At 42.0% G+C, this 25,992-nt stretch overlaps 1 protein-coding gene across 1 annotated transcript in view; it reads right to left on the reverse strand.

Moving 5' to 3' along the window:
* Positions 1-25,992, reverse strand: part of TTLL5 (tubulin tyrosine ligase like 5) — a gene marked incomplete at its 5' end in the record, with an annotated part of 124,988 nt that overhangs the window by 36,477 nt on the left and 62,519 nt on the right. Inside the window, 1 exon segment of the mRNA XM_084287921.1 lies at positions 16,842-16,990. Within this exon segment, the coding sequence (XP_084144047.1) occupies positions 16,842-16,990 (149 nt within the window).

Here is a 25,992-nt window from a genome sequence, read left to right on the forward strand (position 1 = left end):
TAAAATCCTAGCATCAAGTGGCTCAAAACAAATCATGGCTTGCACAGGCAGTTGGTAACCCTACTGAAAACCAAACTGGAAGAGACTGATGGGCTCTGTTCCTGACTATATGTTTGTTAGTGCTTTATCCAAGCAGATTTTGCATTTCGGGATAGCAGCAGTATCACAAGAGGATGAAAACATAATAAATGGGCACCACTATCTGTCTAGAATATGCTTATGACTGGCTCTGTAATTGAAGATATTACTCTGTAACTCCCCTAGAAATGCATATTCCCTACCTCTCTCCAGAGGTGCAAGGGTTAAGCCGGGACCAGTAGGTTAGCCCTGCACCCTGTAATGCCTCCTTTGAAAAGCCGCTCACAGTTTACAGGGAAAGAGTGAGTGCAGCTGCTGTCCCAGCCAACATTTGGTTTCTATTACAGTGAATAAAAATCTCCCCCTCCCCCTTTTCTTTTTTTTTTTTTCCCCTTTTATATTAAAAGTCCATCAAACACGTTTTTTTTTCTCCTTAATATTTTCCATTAAGTTTCCTCCTGCGTAGGCTTTCCCAGAGTGCTGTGCTCCTTGCTCTATGTGCTCAAGCAGCAGCTGCAAGATCCCACTGGATCAGAGAATGGGGAACGAAGGGAGCAGCTCAGGCCCCTCATTCAGGTCTCAAGAGGCAAATGAAAACTTATAATTGGGCTAAACTGGTGAAATCCAGAGCATTTGAGAAGAATAAACAAAACAGGCTGCTGAGTTTGGTAGGATTAGGATGCGTGAGATGGGAGAGAGTGCTCAAAGCACTCTGCCCCTGCTCAAGAGCAGAAATACCCTGCAGAGCTGAACAACTCTGCCACTACTGACCTCCCAGAAGATGCAGGGCAGGATGGCATTACACTGCAGGGCTTCAAGGGTTCCTCCACGGTTGTCTTGTCCAAGTCTCATACCTCTCAAGGCCCAAACGATTTTCTAGTTGTGTCATATGACCACAGAGTAGAAATGTCATGCTCTTTGTTACCTAAATATTTTAAAATAATAATAATAATAATCTAAAGAATATCACAAGCCTCTAAATTCTAAAAGAAATTGCACTGAAGTTCATGAAAGCTTTGAGTTCATCAACTTTGTTTAACATCCAGTGCACCTATCACCTTGTTCTGTGTTAGATGGAGACACTCTGATGTGCTTCTTTTAGAGAAGCCTTGATAAATCTCATAGCTTAGAAGGCCTGGTTATGGAGACAAAGCATGCTGAAGTATGGAGTTTCCTGACATCATGCCACTACAATTTCAAGGCCAAGAATCATAGCCAGGTAACAGAATTTCATGAGAGAAGCAACACTTCTATATTTATAATCTGTATTCCTAGAGGGAAGGCCAGAATCAGTTCTGCACTTCCAGAGCAAAGATGTGGAAATTCAGCTAATCAGGGATTATGGAAAGTGTCATCTGAAAGCTGGCTGGGCAACAGTACTGTTAGGAGGAACTTTTCACTCCAGTGAAAAGTGAGTAGCAATATGGCACCAACAAGAGACATCTGGTGTAACATAAGTGAAGCTGTACAACATTTAGCTGCTGAAAAACAAGAAAAGAAATTTCTCTGGGTCCTTGCGGTGAGGCTGTATGCCTGTGGTTAACAGTTTCTTGTTATTCCCCAATCAATTGATCAAATCCCAAGTATTGATACGTTGGCAAAGTAAAGTTCCTCAAAAGATCTTTTTCCTAAAAAAGAAACAAACAAACAACTAAAAATCATCAACCTAGTTCCAATGTAATGAAGCTAAAGGGATTTCCCAGTAAAAAAGAGGATATATTCACATAGTCCCACAAACCTGAGGTAGTTTATGTGCTCACCAAAGAGGCATCTCAAGCATTCCTATCTTCCCCGTGTTATACCTTTGTTTTCTTACGTAGTTTCTGCTCTCCTCATCCCCCAGATAGATTTAGATACTGTAATAAGGTACGGCAACAAATGGACTGGATTTGAGTGGCAACAACAAAAACCCCACTGCACTGCTTCCTCAAAACTTCTATGTATCTGTCCACCACTACAGCCACCAGAAACTGGTGATGACTTACCAGGTCTGGCCTATAAGGAACTGCAAGAACAGAGTGGAAACACTTATTTTTATAAAGCCTCACCTTAAAAAGCAAGCTGTTAAGTACTGCACAGCAAGAATCTCCTCATCTCTGGCACTTTGTCCCCCCAAGGATTAATACCACAGAAGCACATTCCCTTGCAGAGGAGACTATTCCAGTTTATGACAGTTTTGGCCTCCTTGCTGTCCTTTTGTTTTAAGCTATACAGAAGGCAGCCCCCCATTTCACTCCCAATATTGCTCCATAAATTGCCAGCTCCCGTTGGGAGCACCTACCTTTACTTCTGCAGAAAAGAACAGAGCTGAAAACAGCCTACAGCATCTCCAGTAACCCAATGTCTCGATAAGAAAAATCACTGAGGAGTTCACATCATCATAAAGGAGTTCAATATTCAGCGGAATAAACAGAATTACAGCACATCCCTTCTGGCAGAGGAAAGCGAGTGAAGGGGAAGCTCCCAGCAGACTGCCTCCAGCAGTGAATGGTGTCTGTCCCTGCTTTGACAGAGCCTTTATGAGGTCCCTGTTCAGCCACCACATTTCTCTCTGTCTCAGTTTCCCTCACTGGAAAGATGATCTGGTCCCTCTGGTTTCAGCAGGGAGTTCTAGGGTACCATGGATGTAAAATTCTGCCTATTTTATGTGGCCAACTCAGAACAAAACATTAAAATTACTATGATTATTGAGGGGGGGACCACTGTCCTGGTGTAACTATTTAACTATTTCCTGGCTGGAATAGTTAAAGCACAAGAGAGGCAGGGAAACAGTAAGTGGGAAAGCAAAGAAAACTAAAGTGAAACAAATTTATTACTCTAATAGGCCCAAGCAAGCGCAAGGTGCTTCACTGTGGCATGAAGCACTCTAACCCAAAGGGTACAATAAAGCAACGCTATTGCTAACAAGCACACTCTTGGTTTAATTAATCTTATTTGATTTCCCCTCTCTCCATCCTGGCACGTGTAAAGAAGAACGCAACGCACAAAGCTGGGGGCAGAAGTGCTGCACCAGGCTGAGGCAGCATACCTGGCAGCTGCTAAAACAAAACTTCAAAGTCTCAGCTGCCTTTGAAAACCCATCAGGCAAGAAGCACTCCTCCCCTTCAGCTTCTTTAGGAGCTGGTACACTTAACCACTTCAGCATGTTTGGCAGTTCTACTGCTGCTTCCAAAGCAGGTGCTGCAGTGGAAAATTGTGGGAGAGCCCCAAATCACTCAGTTGTCTCCCTTTTTCCCCAGCTGGCAGCAGTGCGTGTGCTGACCAAGCAGTCCAGCTGACGGACCACAATTAGGTGCAGCTAACAGGGTATTTGTGATTACACCACTGAAAACACAGAAAAAGGCCCACGTTCATCTGGGTTGGCAGTATCTTTCTCCAGGAAACTGCCAAATCTGATGACAGACAAAGTCTGTCATTAAAGGAAAGTAAATAAAAGGATGTTCAGATAGTTACATTGTACGGTACAAAGAACTGGCATGCTCTAGGAGACAGTTCCCAGACTTGTCTAGGATTTGTTGAAAGATCCCACTCTGTCAGACCCTGTTTGCAACAGATGCTCGAGTTGCACAAAAACTTATTTAGATCACCTAGCACTTGAAGTCTTACACACAAACATTCTGCCTCTGCATACAACTGCAGGCTAGGAGACTAAGCACTGGTTTAATTTGCAGCACCTATAAAAAGGTTTTAGATTCAGTCCATTTGATAAAGCACATATTTTTGTGATGCTTTCTCCTCCAGTGTGGCCAGAAGAGCCTACTCTACAGTTGTGCCAGCTCTGCTGGTCATCACAACTGCACACTACATCCATTTTTTCCACCCTCAGGGGTTTGAGAAGGATAGAAACCTAGGGATGATGCTGTTCTCTAGGGGATACAACTTTGTTGCCTTAATGACTGATTCTCAGCAGGCTTTCAATTGCTTCTAGACTGTACATTGGTGTTGAATATTTCTAATGACAGTGAAAACCAAAAGCCAGAAGCAGGTATCTTCAGAGAAATGCAATAACTTTCTTAGGAATTTGTGGTTGAAGATGAAAAAAAGTTATGCAATCCTATATTTCAGTCCAACCCAAACCCTTTTTCTAGAGCCAAAATGGAATTGTTTCCTACAGCTTACAGAGAAAATTGTATAATTAGTCAGAAGCTCCCAGACTCAGGAACACAGATGGGAACCATGGAATCAGTACCTCAGGAATTTCACCGAGTGATTGCATGTAATGCTAAGCATGAGCACATCAAAGATGCAGCTGCAAATGCTAAACCCTTATAAGGCCAGATTAAATATCCCAGCCACTTAGAGGAATAACACTCTTTCAAGATTCCCCTCCTAGCACAGATAAGGCACACCAGGAGAAAACAACAACAACAGTGTCAAATGTCCAAACAAGAAGTCTCTGTTACATGTCACGTCTTTATACTCGATGCCTTTTGTGTTGTTTCAGCCAATGCTCTAAACAGAGTGGGCTTTTCTCAAAACAGCAGAACCTCTACATAACTACAGGCTCATTTTCTGTGAAAAGACAAACATGGCCTCCAGATGGCTTGAGCTGAACCTGGTAACATTTGCAAGGAGGATAATCTTCCAGTTTTGGTGTACTGTGCTTATGGCTCTCTAGAGACTAGTCAGAGAGTAAGACAGTAAGCAACCTCTCATAGTGGACACCAGAAAAAAAGCTGAAAGTAAATCAAAAGAATAGGTGTTACCTGGTTTTGCTACCTAACAATGTATACAAGTGACACAATGTATGAAGTTATGTGATATCAGGAATTTAGATAATTTCCAAGTGCAGACAAACGAACAAACAAAAAAACCAGCACAGTTCTTTCCTTCCACAGAAATGCTATTCAATAACACAAGCCTAATGATATCTATGCTCATGTATTCAGGTTCCACAATGAGGTCATAATGTTTACAAAGAATTTATTCTACTTAGAAAACATCAGTAACAAAAATCACTGCATTACATGAATCATTCTGTCCCATATGCATCATACCAGTCTAGAAATCTGTGCATAACTTTAGTTCCCTTTACTAGCAGAGGATACTTTCATATTTAAATCATTTAGGTGAGCATCAGGAAAGGAGAATTTTACAAAGAATTGGAAAGATGACTGTGACCTTCAGAAAATAACAAATGTTATGCAAAAACAAAGTCCCGAACAGAAAGACAAAATATTTTTAAAAATAAAAATGGATTGGATCTAAATTTCTTGAAATATACCAAAATAACCCAACTATTAAAACTGGGCAGCCTTTTGTTTCATGAGGGATAAGCTCTAACATTGATATTTTGATAAGGAATTTTGAAAACAGAATCCTAGTGGGATCACTGTCAGTAAGAACCAAAATCTCACTCTCATGGAGAAAATTATTAGAAAAGAACTGCATACAGTATTTCCAGAAGGAGATGAATTTATCAATGCATAACATCTTAAGAACAACAGCAAAGTCTCTTGACTGTCTCTTCTTGGAGAGTTTCTAGAGCCTGTGCTTAGATTTTCCACATACACCTTTTTCCCTGTTTGTTTTCCTCACAGTGACTGAGATTGTGTTTCTCTTTACCATGTTGGCTGCTTAAGTTGGACAGCCCTTTACTACTCATCCACCTGAAAGTATTTATGGAGAAACCCAAGTCTTCAGCATCATAAGTCTGTCAAAGAATCTTACAGCCAAGTGCCTGCTAGTGGAGCTGAGATCAGAAACATATTGAATACAAACACACTTTCAAACCAAAGTTACTTCAAGCTTTTTCCTTAAACCACAGTTTCACGTCTTTCAGGGAACAGCCATGGGAAACAGAAGTCACAACACAGCAAGCTGTATGTTGTCTTCATTAAGTACTGGAAAGTCTTCATTTGAAATTCAGAATTATTGCTTGTAAGTGTCAGAAGCCATAAATCCTAGATGGTTATTCATCAGGACTATAAAAGACTAACATGGGTGTCTAACCTGACCTTCTGACTAATGCGAAGAATATTATTCCAGTTATGCTGTCCTGTGGCTAAAATCTGAAGTGTGGATGTAAAAGTTCAAAGAGCTTCTACAGATGCCAAGCCTTCACTGCTATGAACGTTCCCTCCTTGTGGATCTACACTCAGTCAGCAGCAACAGCAAGGAAAAGTACTTGAACTTAATTCATTTCGGGTCTCAGCATCTGCAGCTTTTCAAAACACTGACTGAAGAGAAGCTGACACCTCTCTGCTCATCAGCATCATTTTCCCAATACCAAAACAAAGCAACAACAACAAAACAAATAAACAAACAAACAAGATGGTCCAGACCCAAGACTCTTCAGACAGTCTACCAAACTGGAAGTTTTCTGAGACAGATTTTGACAAAACTGCATTTCCAACTTTAAAGACATGCACAGCTCAGCCTGGCTACAGTCTTCACAGGGCAGATTATCATCAAATGTGTTTTTTCTCCCCAGTAACAAGCAAATAAAGACTTTTTTTTTTCTGCATACAAAAGGTTAAGACCACATAAGCCACAGCTGCTTTGTTCAAAAGGGTGACTCTTGCCCAGGCTGAGCATCCCTGACAGACAGCTGCCAAGTAGCATGCACAGCACTGCCAGACACAATCTTCTTGGACTAACTTTTTCGTCAGGTCCCACGTGCCAGACAGCAGATAGAAGAAAGGGCAGTGAAAGACATTTACTGAGCCAGATACAATCTATAACTCAGGCAAAGAAGCCTTGCAACATCATGGATACCAGCATCTGGAAACAAACAGCGTCTCTGATAAGGCCCTCTCACTTTGAAATTCTTCTTACTAAAGGCTGTTGTCCCAGGGCCAGCTTTCAGTAGACTTGGATCAGCCAGGCTGCCTTGGCCTCTCCCCACCTGGTTTGCTGTGGACAGTAATTGGATGAGAAACGTTAATAAAAGTTCAGAGAGTGCAACAGGAGAGTGTCTGGAAACTGCAGTATCTTTAAACATTACCTGGTGGGTTTGCTTGACTTTTGTTGTTTGGGGGATGAAGGGAGGGTGGAGGTGTTTTGTTTCGTTTTTCCATCCTCTAAAAGAGGATATCCAGCTTTCAACTACTGGTACAGAACAACTAGAAACAACTGCTTGTGCTAAATGACCCTGGATACATTGGTATTTCTATATAAGACTTAATTTATCCTGCTATTGCAGAACCTACCTTTACCAGAGCACTTAAAAATCTTTGCAATTGGTGCTGGTTCTGGACAGTCCAATATATCCAGCCTTCCTGAGCCACTGAAACACATTCTGGCTTATCACCAATCAAATCCTCCTGCCCACAACATTTTGGTCAAACTACTCACCGTCTGAGAGCATACAGCGCTGGGTAAAGACTAAGAAAATACTACTAATCACCAGTGTTACTCAGTATTATAAATTCACTTTACTCCCCAAACAAAAATCTGGCATTCCACCATGGAGTTCTGGTTGCCCCATCTTCTTCAGCTTACACAATGTATGTACAACTTCAAACACCTATGAGCTAGTGAACAGCATCTCCAACAAAGCTGTCACCACGTACACAGGAGAGCTGAAATACTTCCCAACTTCTTTATGCTTTTATTTTCCCCTCCTCCTCTATTTTCAAAAGAGGTTTTTGTTAAATGCTGGAGTCCTGCATGGCTCACAAACAGCTGCTGACTGATACCTGCAGCCCAGAGAAGCCCCAGAGAATAACAGGCTGTCACGAAGCCAACCACATACATTCACAAACTCCTGTGTCAGCTACAAAACTTCCCCAGTCTGAAAGGTGGGGAGAATTAGGTGACAAAGCAGGATCTCCATAGGAAGGGCTGACTAACACTTTCAGGGATAGGAAAGGGGTTTCTTTGTGCTCTTGGAAGGGAATTCCCGTTTATATCACAGGATGAAACACCAAAAAGAGTGTTGTGTTCACCCTGAGTAAGCCAAGCCTGGGCTGGATGGAAAATGTGAACATGCATTGGTGGTGGAAACTTCACTGCACGAGGGAAAGTAGCCCCAAGACAAAGCCTAACAGGAAGGAGGAAAAGCCTTTGGCCCCTTTTGCTACCTCCTGCTCTGGCTTTCTTACTTGGTCACTGAAACTTGATTTTATCTGAACTTGACTTCAGGCTCTTCAGCTGCTGACTTCCAAGAGTTGTCCAGGGACTGCACCACATGAGGGCTGCCTTCTGGAAAGGCTTTCCACATGGATCTTAGATCACACCCTGCTCCCAGCATCTGACAGGCTTCCTGAGATTATAGAATACCAGTAGCTCCAACACCAGAGAGACCTTTCAAGACCTTTGCACTTACCAGTAACCAAACTTTCAACAAACCTTCTTTTTAACACTAAGACAACCTTTATTTTCATCCTCTAAGCATTTTTATTTATTTATTTATTTATTAAGTGAAAAGGTATAGGGCAGACCCAGAAACCTCCAAAACACAAAATAATCACAAAGAGTTCAGCCTCAGGACAGCCCTGGAGAGCATGAGGCAAATGAAGGAAAGGTTGCTAACCTGTCTTGTCCGTTGTAAGACTGGTTTACAAAGGGACTTTCCATTTTCACAAACGTTGTGTGTCTGGTAGGGAGGATACTGAACATGCAGCTTGGAGGTTTCGAGTGCCTCGCTGTGACCCACAGGAATAGCACAGTTCAAAGATGGGCCCGTTCAATCCCTCTGTTCTTAGGCCAGATGGACCTGCCCTACGATCAATGCCAGAAAGGACACTCTTCTGGGAAACTTCCCAGTGCCCTTCTCAGCTGCACAATGGTGAACTAATTCCAATGGCTGTGGCATGGTAGCATGGCTTTCATTTCCATCTCACTACCTGCAAGGCAAAGCAATCAACAAAACCTGAGGTCCCTGTGTGAGAAAGAGCCAGGGATGGATAAAAATATTGCTGAAAAACTTCAGAAAGGGGAGAAACCAGACATTCGTGGGATTCCCTGACAGCTCCGTGCAGAAGGAAGGGCTGGGCTGGAAAAAACAGGGCCCCAGGTTCCTGCCAAGCTGTCTGAGGCCCGTCCTTTCCAAATAGCTCAAAGAAACAGCCAAGGCTCCCTTGTAACCCTTTCAGAGCTCCTCTAGAAAGAAAGAATGCTCTGGGCAGAGCAGCCCCCAAAGAGCACCAGGCTATTGGGGTTCCCTCTTTCCTAGAAAGCTGCGGGCAGCAGAGTTCTCCCCACAAACTACCGAAGTGAGAGGTACGGCCACATTAACCCTCTGAATGCCACTCTAAAACTACTGTAATGGCAATTGGAGGTTTAACTAAATGCAGAGAAAAGGGAGATCTGCTGATCACTTGGCAATATGAAATATCTAGAACCTAAACAGGGTATTTCAAAGAGATCTAAGATCAGGGGTGGCTGGGGGCGAGGATATGAGGGAAGTAGTGCAAGACACTAAAAGATTTCAACAAGCTCTATATTAAATTAAATGCTTACTAGAACGGAAAACAGCACGTGACTTCCATCACAGCCAACAAAATCCACTGGTGGCAGCTAAAAGCCAGGAAGAGGAGAGTTCACGGGTGAGGAATCAAAAAAAGAATTGTATCAGCATGAACTGCCTATACCTGTTGCTCAGTTTTACATTAATTGCAGTAGTCAAAGAAAAACAACTGCATATTAATAATAAAATCCAGTGTTTAATATGGTCAGAAGCCAGCAAGGTGTAAGCATATGGAAGTTATGAGAGATAAAAGCTAAAAATGATAGTGTCACATAAAATCTATGTTTTACTCCTACTTGATGTGCTGTTTTCGTTTCTTGTCATCTCCATAAAGACAGAGAGCTAATTATTAGAGGGTTGGAAGATTTCCATTTAGAACTTGAAGAGAATGGTACTGTTTAGTTTAGGAGAGACAAATAAGAAGGGAGATGATAGAAACATACAGAATAAATAGCGCAGAAAATAAATCAAGCATTTCTGTCTGCCTTCACATAATAAGGGGGCAGAGACTTTTAGCAAATTTGGAAAAAATCCAAAAAATTAAAGAGGAAACGTCTGCATAATATGGAATTTACCTGTGGGACTCACTGCTACAGCTCATGAATGAGGCAACAATATTCCCAGAAAATAAAAATATGATTAATGATAACACCCACAGCTAGACTATGTAGAACAGAAAATATGGTGAGATCTACAAGTCAGCTGTTTGCAGCTGGGGGGCAAAAGCAAGCTTCCCCTAGAGGCTGGGAATTTCTTTACTGCCAATCAAAAAGACTCTCTGCTTTCACTGAAGACATTGGTGATAGTTACTCTGAAACACAGGACAGGAGAACCAAAAAGATTAGCAGCCCAATCCAGAATAGTAAACCCTACATTTACGCTGGGGGTAAGGTCAGTTTGTGTAGGCAGCTGAAACGAAAAAAACAAGAACCATTATGCAGCACTGCCTTCAGGGAAGGTATAAAACCCCTGTCACTCCCCTCCACCTACCAACATGGGCTGCTCGCTGGGAATAATGGGAAAGGTTGTCATACCTTCTCTGAAATGAAGTCATGCAGTCAGAGCCAGGTGCAGGAAGAGAAACCTGTCCCCTCACATCACTAGAACTACTTGCAAAAAGCCCAGCTGCCCAGGCCCAGTAGACAGGTGGAGGCGATGCCAAGGCTGTGTCCACTTTGCTCAGCTGGAGCCAGCCCAAGGGAGGCCCCCAGGCTGCGGCTCCAGAGCAGCCTCCAGCAGCAGCTGAGCAGAGGCCACGCTCGCACGAGTTGTGCCCTGCTATGCCCTGCTGCAAGGCCCCAGCTCTCGCCTCCAGCTCCCAGCCCCGGCACTGGCTCCTACGCTCTCTCCCTGCGCTCAGCCCAAACCCCCTTCGCCTCTGGAAAGGGTCCTGCGATTAATCTCACTTATTACCTCGGAAAAGTAACAGCACGGCGGCTGCCAGCCAAGTCCGACTCAACAGCGTCTGGGGAGCCGAGGCTGCAGGGCCAGGCCTCAGACTGTCTGGGCAAGTCACGAGCTTTCCGCCTTTCCTCTCCCGGAGGCTCCAGGCAGCCAGAGCCAAGGCCTGGCTGTGGGAAGCAGGGATCCTTCAAGACGGTGCCAACCCGTGGTGCGGAGGCTCAGGGCAATTTCCAAGCAGGATGGAGAGTAATTGGACCTGCCATCACAAGTTTCATTAGCACGACCAAAATCTCTCTCTATAAGAAGTAACACAAGGCAAAACACGTACTTCTGAAGTTTAAGTCAGCCAATTCACTTCCACAGTTAACAAGTTGTCACCAGTGACCCTGGGAGACATGTAAAAAAAGGTAAGAGGTTACCGGGGCAGGAAGGCTGTTATGCGTACAAATATGTGGGGATGGAGAAAGAACATGCACGAACTAGAGACAGGAGGAGCTGCAAGAACATACAGCTACAGGCAGCATTTCTGTTTTTCATCCTCCCTCCTCATCCTTCCTCTGAATAGGAGGTGATAATAGATCAACCCACAGCTTCAGGACTGTCAGAAATGCTGCTTCTCAAGGGCCACAAACATATGTTGTATGACAGAGCTGCCAAGGGGAAGTGGACAGGGGACTGGTCACAGAAAAAAAGAAAAATCACTACACCCACCCTCATTTACTCTTCCATCACGAATAAAGAAATTGAATTAACTTAGGCATTAAGATAACACAGGCCTGCCATAAGGAAAAAAATCAGGAAACAGGAATCAACCTCATATGTCTGCCCTACTGCAAATAGCCACTCTGGCTGAAAAGAAACTGTTCTTCCTAAGTCTTCCTAATACAGCATTCATCCCTGCAAGCAGCAGCATGAAAGGACACTGTGAGCTGGGGTCCCTCCCAGTGATTTAACTAAAACAGAGAAGAATCAAAGGTAGCAGCATTAGAATAACCCATGTTAGATTTACTTCATGCTCAAGACTCTTCTGCCCCTCAGCAAGAATGAGGACAGCACATTCTGCTAGTGCTGGGTATTAGAAAAAACATCTTTACACCAGGAAGGAAAGAAAAAGACCGTATGGTAATTATGAAGCCTGCAGAAAATGCAGTGTAGTGCAGATGACTGAGCTCACAATCAGACATTTCCTCTAAGAGGGAAAGTGAAGGGGACAAGTTGTATCAGGAGGAAGGAACAGACACATGGCAGTGCTGGCACAGGACTGCACTCAGTCGTGTTGGTCTACTGCTGCTCTGGCACTTCTGTGCAGTCTAGCTGGAAGCGTAAGGTCAGCACAGACTTTCCTGAAACTGAAAGCCTGTTGTGTAGCCCTCAGTGCCTGCTGTTTTCTCCCTTCATTTCCTCCAGAGGTATCAGTACAGCACAGACTCTTCAGCATTAGCCTGCACCTAGCTGCTGAGCAAGCACACTTGGCAAGCAGGGCACAGGACGGAGAATGGACAGTCTCTGCCTGGCAAGTGACTGCAAGGAGCTTGAATCAAGCAACTTGGAAGAGTGTAAAGTCACTACTAACCCTTCAGATGCAGAACTGCATGGCAACAAAGAAAAAGAGATCTGTTCTTACAAAAACTTGTCATTAGCTGTCAAGATTACTAGGAATTCTCTCCTCCTTACCTCTAGCTGCAAGCCTATATGTAGTTAGTTCTTTCCCTGAGTCCCTGCTGCAAGATCCATGCTAAGCCCACCTTAGCACGAGTCTTGCAAAAAAACAAGACAATCCCATCAACTTCTCACCCTCTAGCACTGTGAGAACCACCTTGTACATTAGCACATCCCTTGGCTATTCTAGTATGATTCCACTCGTAGCTCTTCATATCCTGTCTAGTCAAGGTCCAACCACTTGCCTGATTTCATATTTTTACCTTCTACATCTTGAAAATTAAAAATAAAAAATTGAGCAAACAGTGAAGCCACTTTCACCTTCCCTTTATGTAAAACAAGCTACCCCTTTGACACAGAAAACCAGGATTTTCAGACCTGAGGCATACAGTTTGGGGTTCCTGAAAGCCTGAGATGCCAAACGTCTGTGTGGAATCTTCTAGTTTCCCATTCCAATTGAGATTTCCAGGCAAGAGAAAAAAATAAAATGAAAACACACAAAGTAGAACTTGTTTGGGAACCTGAACATATGGCCACTATATGCACACAGCCCACAATGCTCTGAGTTGTTACTACCATTAATAATGACAACAGAGCGAATTCAACCTATAAACTCCTAGATCAGAAAATCTAAACTCTGTTTTTATACTGTTTAACCCAGATTAGGGAGCCTGCCAACAAAACGTCATTTTCTGATGAACCTGAGCACCTTGGCTCAATGTGTGAGCAAAGAAGTATTTTGAGCATGTTAAATAACAAGAAGAGCAGAACCCTTTGTTTCTGACTGCGGTAGCCCTCCCCAGCTGCCTGATAAAATTTGGACTGCCATTCTACCCTCTCAACGGTGATAGAGAAGCTTGCTTGCCTGCCTCCCCTGACCAAGTTAGATAAATCTGTCAGAAGATCCAAGGCAACCATATGCTAAGCTGGGTTGATTTTGTCTTTAGTTTTGAGAAAGATGTCATGAAAGAACAAGAAGCTAATGAAACAGAGGTGTGGGAAAACAGTGACCGAATCACCACTGAGTTCTTGCCAGCAGACTGTTTGTATGAGTTCAAAAAGGTGAACCTGGAAAAGGGTGGCTATTGTTGAATCCAAGGTGCCCGCTGAAAACACAGAAATCTGTACCAATTAGAAAAAAAAATTCATTAGCTTTGATTCAGGTCTTGGACAAAAAGTGATTTGCAGAGTCCAAGTGATTCTTTGAGGAGAATTTCAAAAACAAGTGAGACAGCAGCTGCAGATTCCAGTGACAGAAGCTTCTAGGAAAGTTGACCATCCTCATCACTAGTGCAACTATTTGCCAATGGGTACTGAGAAATTAGTTCAGGTTCTGAACAACAACTTTCATTCTCTTAAACACTACTTTCTACCTTTATCGTGCAACTGAGAATGCTTTCAAGAGCTGCACAATGCCCCAGTTCTAGTAAGGTCTTAGCATCCATGTCTGGACATGAGTTCCAAAGGATAATAAGGAATCATTTTCATATTTGTTGTCCTTAGGTTACATTATTAATATTGTGAAAAATTATCAATGGTAATCTTAAATTACAAAACATGTAACTGTAACATGTTAATGCCTTTACAGCAGAAAGTAAATAAGTGAAAATTCTGCCTGATAGAGTGAGAAGATGAGACAGAACTGAAATAAGGCCCTCAGGACTAGAGTTAAAGAATGAAAGAGCAGATTTAGTATAGCTGCAGGGAGCTTCAAGGGGCAATAAAGGCTGGGCTGTTACAAACATGGTAGAGGGTCTTGGACAGCTCTATTACGATAATGCAACTTCGGAACATCTCACCTCTTGTACAGCCCTGCAGGCTTCTTTGTCCGGGGCATGGCAAAAGCCTAAATCACACGCTGAGTGGAAATAGAGACAAAGTTCAAAGAAAGTGACTAAAACAAAAAAGTCTCAAAAGGGACAGCACTACAGATTCGTACAATAACTTTTTAATGTATCCAGAACTGTTCCCTGTGTATTACAAACTCAAGATCTCCTTTGCCTCTTGGCAACCAGACTATTGATTGGGCAACCTTTCTCATACAGCCAAAGGAATTCAACAAAAGAATGGAGAACTAACTTCTGTTCAGAAAAAAAAATTAGATAAGTCAGTACTGGGAGAGTGGGAATTAAAGAGGAGGAAGATTTGTCATTAATAGCCTGAATCCCATAGCTCAAAAGCGTCAAAATCAAATTTTCAAACCTCAGAAGCACTAAGATGGCTCAGATTTACCATAGAGCCATACAAAAGCTGTAGGGACTGAGCTTCAGAGGCAGATGTTTGAACTGGAGCCAAGCGCAAGCCAGATAAGAGACCCATTGACAAAATATTTCCATCCCTGCTGAATTCTACAACAGATAGACCAGAACCTCAATGGAACAAAACAGGAAGCTTTTCTTCAAACAGTCATCTAGTACAGAGCACAGGCTGACACCCATCAGATGACCCTCTGTGAACTGCTGAGCTCCAATGTAACAGACTGAGTAGCAAAAAAGGCATTTGCAACACAAGATAGCCATCCCCATATATAACCTTAATACTCCTTTTGGAATTCTTTCATTAAATACAAGTTCACAGCTCACGGAATCTAGCACTGCCTCAAGAATTATTTTTTTTCATTTCCATTTTTATGTAAAACTTTTAACTCCCGGCAAATTCTGGCCATTTGACATAAGCAGCCACAAAGATAAAATAATTCAACAAAGGCTCTTAAGATATCTTTCTTTGTCTTACTCTGAGAATAATAACAGAATAATTCAAGTACTGAAAGCCCAAATGTTTCATCAAAAGTTTGAAGATGGAATCACCAGCTGTGGTCAGACACTTCTGAAGTATTTTGGATCTTTGTATGAAATAAAACAAATTTCTTCACTGAACTACAAGTACAATGCTAGATGAGGCACGGCTCTGGAAATGGTTCAGAGTGGAGCTCTGGACATTAGAAATTGGGCTACAGGTAGTGACATAACAGAAATGGTTTCAGAAAAATGTGGTAATTACAATGCCTTCCGCAGAGATCCACAACAGAAGATTTTGACTGAGTAATTTCTTTCCAGCCATATCTGAATCCATGCAGAGTTGCAGAGATGAGAAACGAACAGAAGCTCCAGGCCAGCCTGCACGCTGCTGCTCTCTAAAACTGTGTAGAAGGGGAAGGCAGCTTACACCTGTTGGATAGGTTCTTTATTTGGATTAGGTAATAGCTCCCCTGGCTCAGCTCCAAGAACAGAATCACCACCTCTCTCAATAACTCCAAACCCCAGAGGCAAACATTGTGCTGGAACAGAAACAGGCCAGGAATTCATTTCTCACATTCCTCTTCTCTAGGCAGGACAAAAAGCAGTGACTGATGAAATAAGAACAATTTTACTTGAGCTTTCCAAAACCCATTCCACTCCTCCTATTGAAGGACCCGTTTGGGAAAGGATGACCACCCAGGTCACATATTCCTTCTGTACTGCATATCTGTCCTCCTTATCTCCCTCCATTTTCCAGTAGCATTCAGGTACCAATGGCAAGAATCAATATTTTAATGTACACAGCAAATTAAAGTCCTAAACTTGTGTTGTGGAAGCCCTGCCTCATTATTCTATTTAAAAGGACAAGAAGGCAAACTCAGGCAAAGTAAGAAATCAGAAATCCCAAGTGGTTCTGGGCCTGTGTTAGGCCCAGCCTTCTGCAGCAAGCTCACCTTGCTCTTAGCTTCCAAGATCCAGAATCCTTGGAGTAAATATTGCTGCTCTTTCAGTCCCAGAAAGAATAGTTTTTCTAACTGCAAAATCATAGTCCCTGAGTCCAATGAGTGTATCAGACACAAAAATTCCAATATCCAAAATTAATAAAGAGCAGAAGGAAGCCACAAAAGGAAACTTAGTATAACATTACAGGATGTTGCTCTATCTTTGAACAACTTAAACTTGATATTCTAGGAAAACACATGAAGATGAAGCCTTGGTGGTGATTTCTGCAGTATCAGGAATAGGTTTGTACTCTGCATGTCTCAACAGCAGTGAACCCAGACTCACAAATACCAGGATAAGAAATAATCAGGAAAGAGAAACAGACATTTCCCTTCCATTCCACATGTTCATTTATTTCTTTATTTCACCATGAACCTGCCAGCACTGGAAACAAATTCGGTTTTGTAGGCCTAGTGTCTAGGATAGACATGAAAAGAACTGGCCCTTAGATGTTATCTTCTGAGCAAGAGGATAAACACAAGTTATGAATGAGCTCCTGAGTGCCATGCATTCTCCTTCAAAAATCTGGAACACCAGCTTTATCTTACCTGACTGCTGAAGATCTTCTGTCAGCTGCATGAGTGTCTGACTGAACAGCCCACAGTGACCCTTTCCTGTTGACTGTTGACCGGTAGCTCTGGGGCCCAGCTGCATTCCCCTTGCTTACAGCTCCACTTGCCAAGTTTAAGCTTGTTAACTGAAGAGGCAAAGAAAAAGACATGAGAAACCATTAAAAGCCAAGAAATGAACAAAAGGTGACATGAAGTAAACTGGAGAGAGTATGTACTAAAGACTGCTAAAGAAGTCAATCTTCAGATGCAGAAGAATTTTGCTAGCTACATAAAGGAGCCAGAGATGACACCAACAGCAACCATGCTTGAGATGAATTCACATACCAGCATTAAAACTACAATCCTTCCATTCACAGAAGCACAAAGGAGGATGAGAACAAGAATCGGGCAAAAATCCTAAAGCACAAAAGCATTTCCTGCCATAGAACAAATAACAAGGATGCAGTAAAAAATATTAAATATACAATCAAAAGCTAGATGCTTATATTACTCTTTCTGAGCAGGGCTCGGTGTATCTGCCCTTTCATCATGAGCTGTGTCACCAAACCATCTGTATACATCTGTCTCCTCTCTACCGTCCCCATCTATGCACAGAGATATACCTCGGATATAAAACGTAGTATCAAACTACACCACACATAAATAAAACTTCTCACCCAAACCACCTCCAAAGTGTTCACACTTGTAACTATACAAGTTAGTTAATGACAGCCAGTAATCATGTTTGGTAGATGTTTGGTAAATCAAACTGCAAAGCAAGTATCAATGTGTTTTTAAGCATATAAAATGCATTCCATTGTTTCTTTCTCCGAGCATTCTCGTTGTGCTGCTTATCTTCTAAAAAGATCACACTCTTCAAGCATACTCTACCTGTTGGTTTACTGAATGGAGACACCATTCATAAGGTAATGGTATCCATTATAGAAGCGTAAATGATAGTTTATATTTAAAGAACATTTTATGAAGGTTACAAAACACTATAAAGGTTGACTGCCTTTACACGATCACATCTTGCTTTTTTAGGATCACAGAACAGACCTGCTTCTGCACCAAGATTAAGGTTGCATGCTAAACAAGACTTGTTTGTATTGCCCGTGCTCATTTCTGTGGCAACTGGAAAGCACATAGCCTGTGAGACACAGGGCAACCAGAAAGAAGAGCCTGAAGACTAGCCCTACAGCTGCTCCAGATCTCAAAGGTGATGCTCATTAAGTCACTCAAGTGTGACCTAACTTCCTTTAAATGCTTAAGCATAGTTTGTGAATTCCCAGCTTTGCTATCTTAACAATACTCTTTTACCAGAATTCATGCGAAATTGTACTAAAACAAATGTATACAAGCTTCATCACATAATACTACACTCATACCTACAACAGTCTTACGCAGGCCTGCAGACTTCATATCCTCTGACTGAACTCTGGAATGTGAACTAACATTGGATCTGGAAACACTACAGGCTGTCACCCCCTCAGTGGTTTTGTAGTACAAGACACCTAGGCTTTTCCTGACTTCAGAATTCTTAACTTCTACTTCAAATTCTGGACAGAGTTAAATTATTATGGTTGCACGCTATTTTTCTGCCCACGTCTCCAGAAGGAGCCCTTCTGTCTCATCCATTCCCAGTTCGATCCTTTCCCATTCGTCTTCCTTGTCAGTGCATCGTTTTTCTCATCCAGTCCCAGTTTCCACACTTCATACATCATTCTCCTTTTTCTGCTCATTCCAGTTTCAGTCTTCCTAACTTCCAGCACTGGCGTCCACAATACTACTGGCCTTTGAGCCACACCATTCCTGACCTTGGAACTTTCCACAGGATTAGCTCATTTGATCTTTCTCCCCACGCTTCTGTTCTTAGTTCCTCTTCCAGTTGCTCACGCACCCTATCCAAGTTGTTCTAGTTTTTATTCCCCTCCCCAGCCTGCTCATTTTGCCAACCTATTTGTTCACCCAGTCCTAACATCTGGGTTCCCCTTTGGATCACGTATACCACACGTCCTTCAATTTCTGTCTTTTCACCCTAATAATTCTCAGCATCCTCTCCCATGCTGTGTCCAGGTCCAAATTTTACAAGACCCCTTGTTCAAGCTGTTCTCCACACCTTTGTGGAATTTCTCTTTATTCTGCATTCAAGTCAGCCAGGTTGCAAGCACAACACAGACCAGGCCACTGAAAACAGAACAGAAAAGTGTCTCAAAACTCAGTACTCAAGAAGCGCAAGAAATTCTAGTCTGCAGAGAAATTCAGCTTAGCATCCTCAGTGTGGAGGGAACCTCTAAGACTTTAAAACAAGGTCTTACGGTGGGACATACTGGGCAGACTTTAATATAAAGCCTTTTCATTGCAACAGTAAAAACAATCAAATTAGATCTAGGTCTAAGTGTGCCAGGCACCATACAAATACCTAACAGTTTCCGGCCACAAATTGTTTATGATGGAGAGAAAAAAAAGGCAAGAATGGCAAATGAGGCAGGGGCCAACATGGTAAGTGAAATAGGATCTATAAAATTCTTAGCTTGTCAGCAACAGCAATCACAACTTTGCAAACACAGTCATGTGTGAACATAGGATAACTTTATCCAATCTTCTGTCCTCATCATCCTGATACCAAGATGCATTTAGTCTGATGAATTACCAACTCACCCCTGCTCTATTAATGTGGTATGCTTTCTTCTCTCGTACTGTATCATTGTTTATTTGAAAGCTGTCTTTCCAACCAAAGCAGGTGAGCCGATAACTTAGCATAGGTAAAGGGACATTTCACACATTCCAGAGAGACAGGTGTTTAAATTACAACAGGATTAAAAACAGGCAAGGGATTCAGAACGAGGGAGAGAAGATCAGCAAGAGAGTAAGGTTTAGCAGCAGCCAGCCCACCCAGATGGGTGTTACTGCTTGATACTGTGCCATGTGTTGAGACATTCCAGCTGCTATAATTAGCTCGCCAGGATGTTTTGGTGGATTGCCGAGGGACCCCCAACACATCTGCACAGAGTGGGTTCATTTTCCAGACATGAGCCCTCCTGTATATCTGATGCAATGGTATTCTTCTCTTCGTAAAAAGAGAAATACTTAGCAACAAATCAATGGCTTCTTTGGCTTAGAAGATAATGTACAGTACCTGGACCAAAGCAGATACCAAAAACTCTGTATATTTTGAAGCCTGCAGCTTCAAAAATAGGAGTAGTGGGAAAAAAATAAACAAACAATGAAAAAAGAAATGCAGTGGAGCTCAAAAGGAAGATAGTTATTCATGAGGATCTACAACAAAAAAAGTTAGTGTGTTTGTTGTTTATTTTTAATAAAGTGTTTCAAGGTGAGCAATGCATTTGCCCTCTTGACAGTAGAAATGCATAAGCTTAAAAGAATCAGGTCTCTACGGTCTTGCTTTATTCAGAGAAATATATTTCTGAATAAATTTAAGATTGAAACCAAGATCAAAGAATGATACCCAAAAGTGCCAGATACAAGAGTTGACGGTTTTGGTTTTGTTAATCTGCTTTATAACTGAGAAATTACAAACGTGAAATATTCAAATATAGGTAGGAAGAATGAAAGCTCCAATATAGAACTTGTTTCTAAAAAAAATAGTATTCTATAGACAAAGAACCTTTAAAATAAATCACAAGCAAAAGTCAGAAGAGAAGCTTAATAACTTTCACGTTCCTAATCTACATTACACCATTCTTTCAACAGTTTCCCATTATCATATTCAAGAACTTGAATAAAACACATCATTTTCATTTTGATCTCATTTCAAATAGGCTAAAGCATAAAGCAGCAGACATTCTGATTTTTCCAAAGTAGCAACTGTTAACAATGACACCAAAAAACAAAAACAAACAAACAAAAAAAAAAAACAGTGCTGCAGATTCCTTCAAGGATGCAGGAAAAAGTTCACAAAAGGTCAAGTGTTTCTCTTGCTGCTTTGCAGGAGCCAGTATATGAATAGGGACACATAATCATCAGATATTGTTACTCTGTCCCTCTTGGCAGTGGAAAAATGTCTTAAAAAGTTTCATTACCAACATCCTGAACAGCAGATCCTGCATTTCACTGGTCACTGTGTTACAACATTAAGCAAGCAATGCAGTACAAAAAATGCCTACTTTGCACTCCCCAGTTGACAGCTTAAATATTTTTCTGCCAGAGGCCAATCCTATCCTTTTACCTATAAAAAGTGTGCTGACGACTAAAGATCTACAGAATCTAAGGCTATTTCTTCTACTTGGAGCCACGCTTCCATCTTCTCCAGTTCACACATCTCAGATTTCCATCTGGGTCTTTCTGATTAGTGAGGAAGAAAAAGGATCCAGGCAGTCAAGACATATTTCAAAGATCAAAACTAAGATGGGCCAAAGATGCAGTGACCATAGTCCTACTTCATTCCTTCCAGAAAAACCTCCAGTATGATGAAAATCTCAGGCTGAAACAGGAAGAGACCTAATGTCACAGTTTTTGGCACAATGTCTATAACCAGTAAGTTTCCAAGTTGGTTGGTTCAACAGTTCATTGAGGAACCCTTTTCCTTTAAAGAAAGATTGGACAGGGATCATGGTAAGACACATGTTAGGCAGAAAGAAGAGCACTGGCTTTATGATCAGACCAGAACATTTAAGCTTTGATGCCTCAGATAGGAGAAGATAACACTGTACCATAAGCTCAAAGAAGGAATCATTCCATTAGAAAACTAATGAAAAATATGCAAAATGTCTAATCATTTGTGGGATCTTCTCTTTTGTCTTTTGATCTACTTTTTCCTTTGTGCTCACTCTGACTTCTTCAAGACCCCCCAGTCAATCCCTAATTTCCCATTTTATTACTTACTAATCCATTCCATCCATCAATGCCATCTTTATATCCAATAGCTTGTAAAACAAATGTTTCTTTTCTTTCATTACCTGGCTCGCATAGTGACTTTATTTTCACCTGCCAAGCTTTCCCTAGACACATATCCCCCAGAGCTTTTGAGATCAGTGAAATATTTATATCCCCAGGAACTGAGGGTAAGAGCTAACAACTTGCCATTAAAAAAAAAAAAGTATTTTGCTACATTCTTTCAATGATTTCTCTTTGTTCAGCCTTCAGAGACGACTGACTACATACTGCAATAACATAAATATTCATTATTAATCAGTCCCCTCATCAGCCTTTGTGCTGCATTTTCTTGTCTTCACCACAGAGCTCCCATGTACATTTGATCTAGCCCAGGCCCACACGATGTGGTCTAACAAAGCACCCAGGTCTTCTAGAGCTATTGGGCACAGTCCATCTGCCTTGCAGTCCATCCTCCTTAATATATTGAGAGGCTGGAATCCAACAGGCAATCCCAGTATGGGAAACATCAGTGGACCTTAACGTGCCTCTTTTCTGAAATGGCAAAGGAAACCCCAAACCACAATCTCAAACACGTGCACTTCCACTGGCTGAACAGTGGCACAGAACACACCTACTACAGGTTCCTTGGAGAAACCACACAACACAAACATTTTTCTAGGGCCACCTTCTTGTGACCCAGGTCAGCTTGCTGACCACACCCCATACTAAAACAGCTTCGTTTCACGCACAAATTTGAATTTGCAGGAGCAGCCAGCAAGAAGGGAAGAACTGGGGCTAACAGCAGGCTGGGAAGTGTGAAATCTGTGTGTGTACCAAGGCTAATCTGGCCAAAGGCCTGTGACATTCCTTTGCTGCTTGCTGAGCTTACCAGCTTACAGGATATACATATGCATACAGAGCACAACTGTTCCAGTCTCCAGAAAATGTTCCAGACAAAGACCTGCCAGAGACATTCCTGGGAAACCTGACAAACTTGCAAATTCCTTTGTAGTGTCTCCAGCGTATGCATCCACTTAACAATGAAAAAAAAAGGTTAGTACTGCTGCTGTGGATGACTGAACTCCTCTCCTCCTCCTCCTGAAAAAGTCAGGCTTTCATTTAGACACACTCTGCCTCAAAACTTCCCAGTGGGAGTGATTTTGATAAGACATAGTCCTGCCAAACATTTGATGACCAGGGTGTAATCTTTCCCATAAGATGAGTTCTAGCTGCTCAGCCTGGCCCGTTTAGATCTGCAAATGCTGCTGCACCAAAACAAAAGCCTCTGCTCCTAGTCCCTCTGGAGTCCCAGAGCAAAAGGGTTCAACCCCTGCTCTGCAGAAGCCACACTGACATTTTTGCTTCCTACAGCCTCTGCTGTACCCAGGTGTAGTATTGCTGATGCTACAAGTCTTAGAAGCAGTTCTAAATCTTGCGTCAGCAGTGTGGGGATGAGGAGGAGATGGGGCCCTGAGATGAAGACCTCAGACTTCATCTCCTGTCTTCTTGCTCCTCTTCCTGGTTACAGAGCAAGATGCCTTTTTCCTCTACAATTCCCTTCCACTCTATCAGTGTAAAGGTAAAAGCCAACCAAACAGTTACGTAATGAAATCAAATCAGACTAAGACTCAGATAAAGGGAGTTGAGTCAAAGCAAGGGACTAACTCTGGAGAAAAAAAAAAGGAAAAAAAAATTTGGTGGGGAAAATACCCCCAGAGATCTGAAAGTATTTACTGCAGTCTTTGTAGTCACCATGTTGCACTGCTCAGGTCCAGAACTGAAAGTGATGACCACTGGGACCTGTATAGGGTTTTCACACACTGGCAGTTGGCTTTGTGACACTTTTCCTCTGCTGAGGACAATGCAGGCCAAGGTACCAAGCTGTGTAGTTGAGACGGGTAACAGAGGAGGAATGATATGGGTTCAAGTTTTGCTGTAACTGATGTTAAGTTGAAGCTTTTCATTTTGAGATTCCAGTGGCAAACAATTCCCACAAAGGCAATCCGGGGCACTGCAAACTGCCCGTTCCATTTCTTCCTCACCTCCTCTCCACTGTCCTAATGCTCAGTAAACTCACCTTCGTCCTAGTTTCCACTTTCTGTCCAAATAAAAAATGCAGAATGAAGTGAGCGCCCCGTCCTCCTATGGGCCTGTCAGCATGTTTGCAGGAATCCTAGCTGCTAGATTCTGGGCACTGACTGGTTGCATAGCTGAGATGGAGACAGCTGGGTCTAGCCCTTGCCTGGGTGGTCTGATGTTATCCCTATGATTGAACTCCCTGGCTAGAAGAATTGGAGCTATTCCTAATGATAGGTGGGTCCTGAAATCTCACTCTCCTCCTCACAGAGAAGGGCAGAGCTCCCACAAGGCTTCCCCTCCTCCTTCTCTTCCTCCTCCTCCTAGTGAAGCTGGCCAATTCAACACATTCTTCTGTTCACTAGCATTAATAACTATAAAGTACTCCAGCCTGGCAGCTATCAGCTGCAGCCCCTCCACACCAGCCAGTGATAGGGACCTCACACAGACCCAGCACTGCAGGAGAAAACCCTCCTTTTACCTTATGGTGTATTTCAGAGAGAAGTAGCATGCTATTCACAAAGGAAAGCATATACATATCCAGGATCCAGCCACCTGGTGCCAGATCTACACACGTGCTGTGCATTTTAACATTCTCCCTGTAGAAAGTCCTACAATACAAGCACACAGAAGTATTTTATGCTAAACACACATTAAGTACAGACTTCGGGATTAATGCCTGGTAAGGAATACAGCAGAGGAAAAATAAATCTAGATTATTTTTGTCACAGCCTTCATCCACCAATTCATCAGGTAAGACCAATCACTGACAGTAGGTACAACCAAAAAAAACCCTTAGTTCAGCTGTCCAGAAGTAGCATAGGAGCCAGTAAGGACCTTGTATTACAAGCCAAGCCAACAAAAGCAATTCATTCCCTAATACAGCTTAGTAAGCCTTTTTCACTGTATCTTCAGACTTCATTCCCAGATTCACTAATGTATCTGCCTTCATTCTCCAATGCTACTCTTACTGTCCTAGGCTCATGCTTGGCAATGGGCAAACCAAACAAGTAAAACTTTTGGACAATCTGAAAGAGTATTATTCTGAGGCAATTATTCCATTTCGTCTTGTCCACATACATGTAAATAGGCAGTATAGCTCTGGATCCTGTTAAGCTTTTTACCTTAATTGCATCTTGTTGCAGGTCATTTCAGACAATAAGCATGTTCTGTGACAGTAGCTATTTACTGTTACCAGTTTTTAGTCAGATGTCTTCCTACTGAACTTCCTTCTTCTATTATGAGAAACATGAATAAAAATCAACACTATTTACCTTGTCATCCACTGCTGTGTATAATTCATTCATATTACTTCCTTCCTAAACAACCTATCTTGCATTTTTAATGAGAAAGTGAAAATAGCATTATGTATTTAACCATTGCAGTCATTCATCTATGCATCCCAGATATTTTCCTAAATTCACTTTAGAAACGGCAACCAGAATTGTAAACTGTTCTTTGAGGGAGGGAATGTATTAATTTTCACATAATTGCATACTATTTCCTATCCTGTTCCTAAAACAGGCAATTATTTTTGTTTGTTGTTATTTTATGCAATTGAGGTTATTGCTCATCATGCAATCAGTTGTTTGTAGACACTGAACTTCATCTAGCATTGTGCTGCACTTAATGAAGTTAGATTTCTCTTTGCTTTTCTCATAATAATCAACAGAAGAATCCAGATATACTGACAAATTCCAAGAGTTAGGCTAGAGTTCAAGTTTACAGCACATACAGCTTCACAGCAAATGAACGTCTGGACACTTCTAGCCCACTTTATACAGAAGATAACAAGAGTTGCCTCACATAGTAAACATAAGCTGCACAAGTATGTGTTCACATGGATGAACACTACAGAGCAGTTAATCTACTGTAAATTCACACCCTATATTACCTTGCAATAACTTGCTTTTATATTCACACTTTGGGTAGTAATTTGCCAGTCATTATTAACCTCCTCCTTTCAAATTTAATGTTACGCTCCATCTTGTGCATTCTGTATTTTCTAACTTCAGTTAGCCACTTGCTGAGCTGAAAAGTGGCCAGATACTCATTTACTTGCTTTTTGTTTCCAATCTACATACTCCTCACCCTGAAACACCTGGCTTAACAGTCCTTGCTGAAAGATCGCCAAAAACTCTTTTGTAAGTGTAAACAACAAGGCTCAGTTCCACAACTTACCACTTTTCTCAGTTCAAAGAATTATAACAGACCAAGACATGGGAAGGTTGTTTTT

The sequence above is a fragment of the Netta rufina genome (genome assembly GCF_964035555.1).
Source record: "Netta rufina genome assembly, chromosome: 5".
In the NCBI taxonomy this organism is placed as follows: domain Eukaryota; kingdom Metazoa; phylum Chordata; class Aves; order Anseriformes; family Anatidae; genus Netta; species Netta rufina.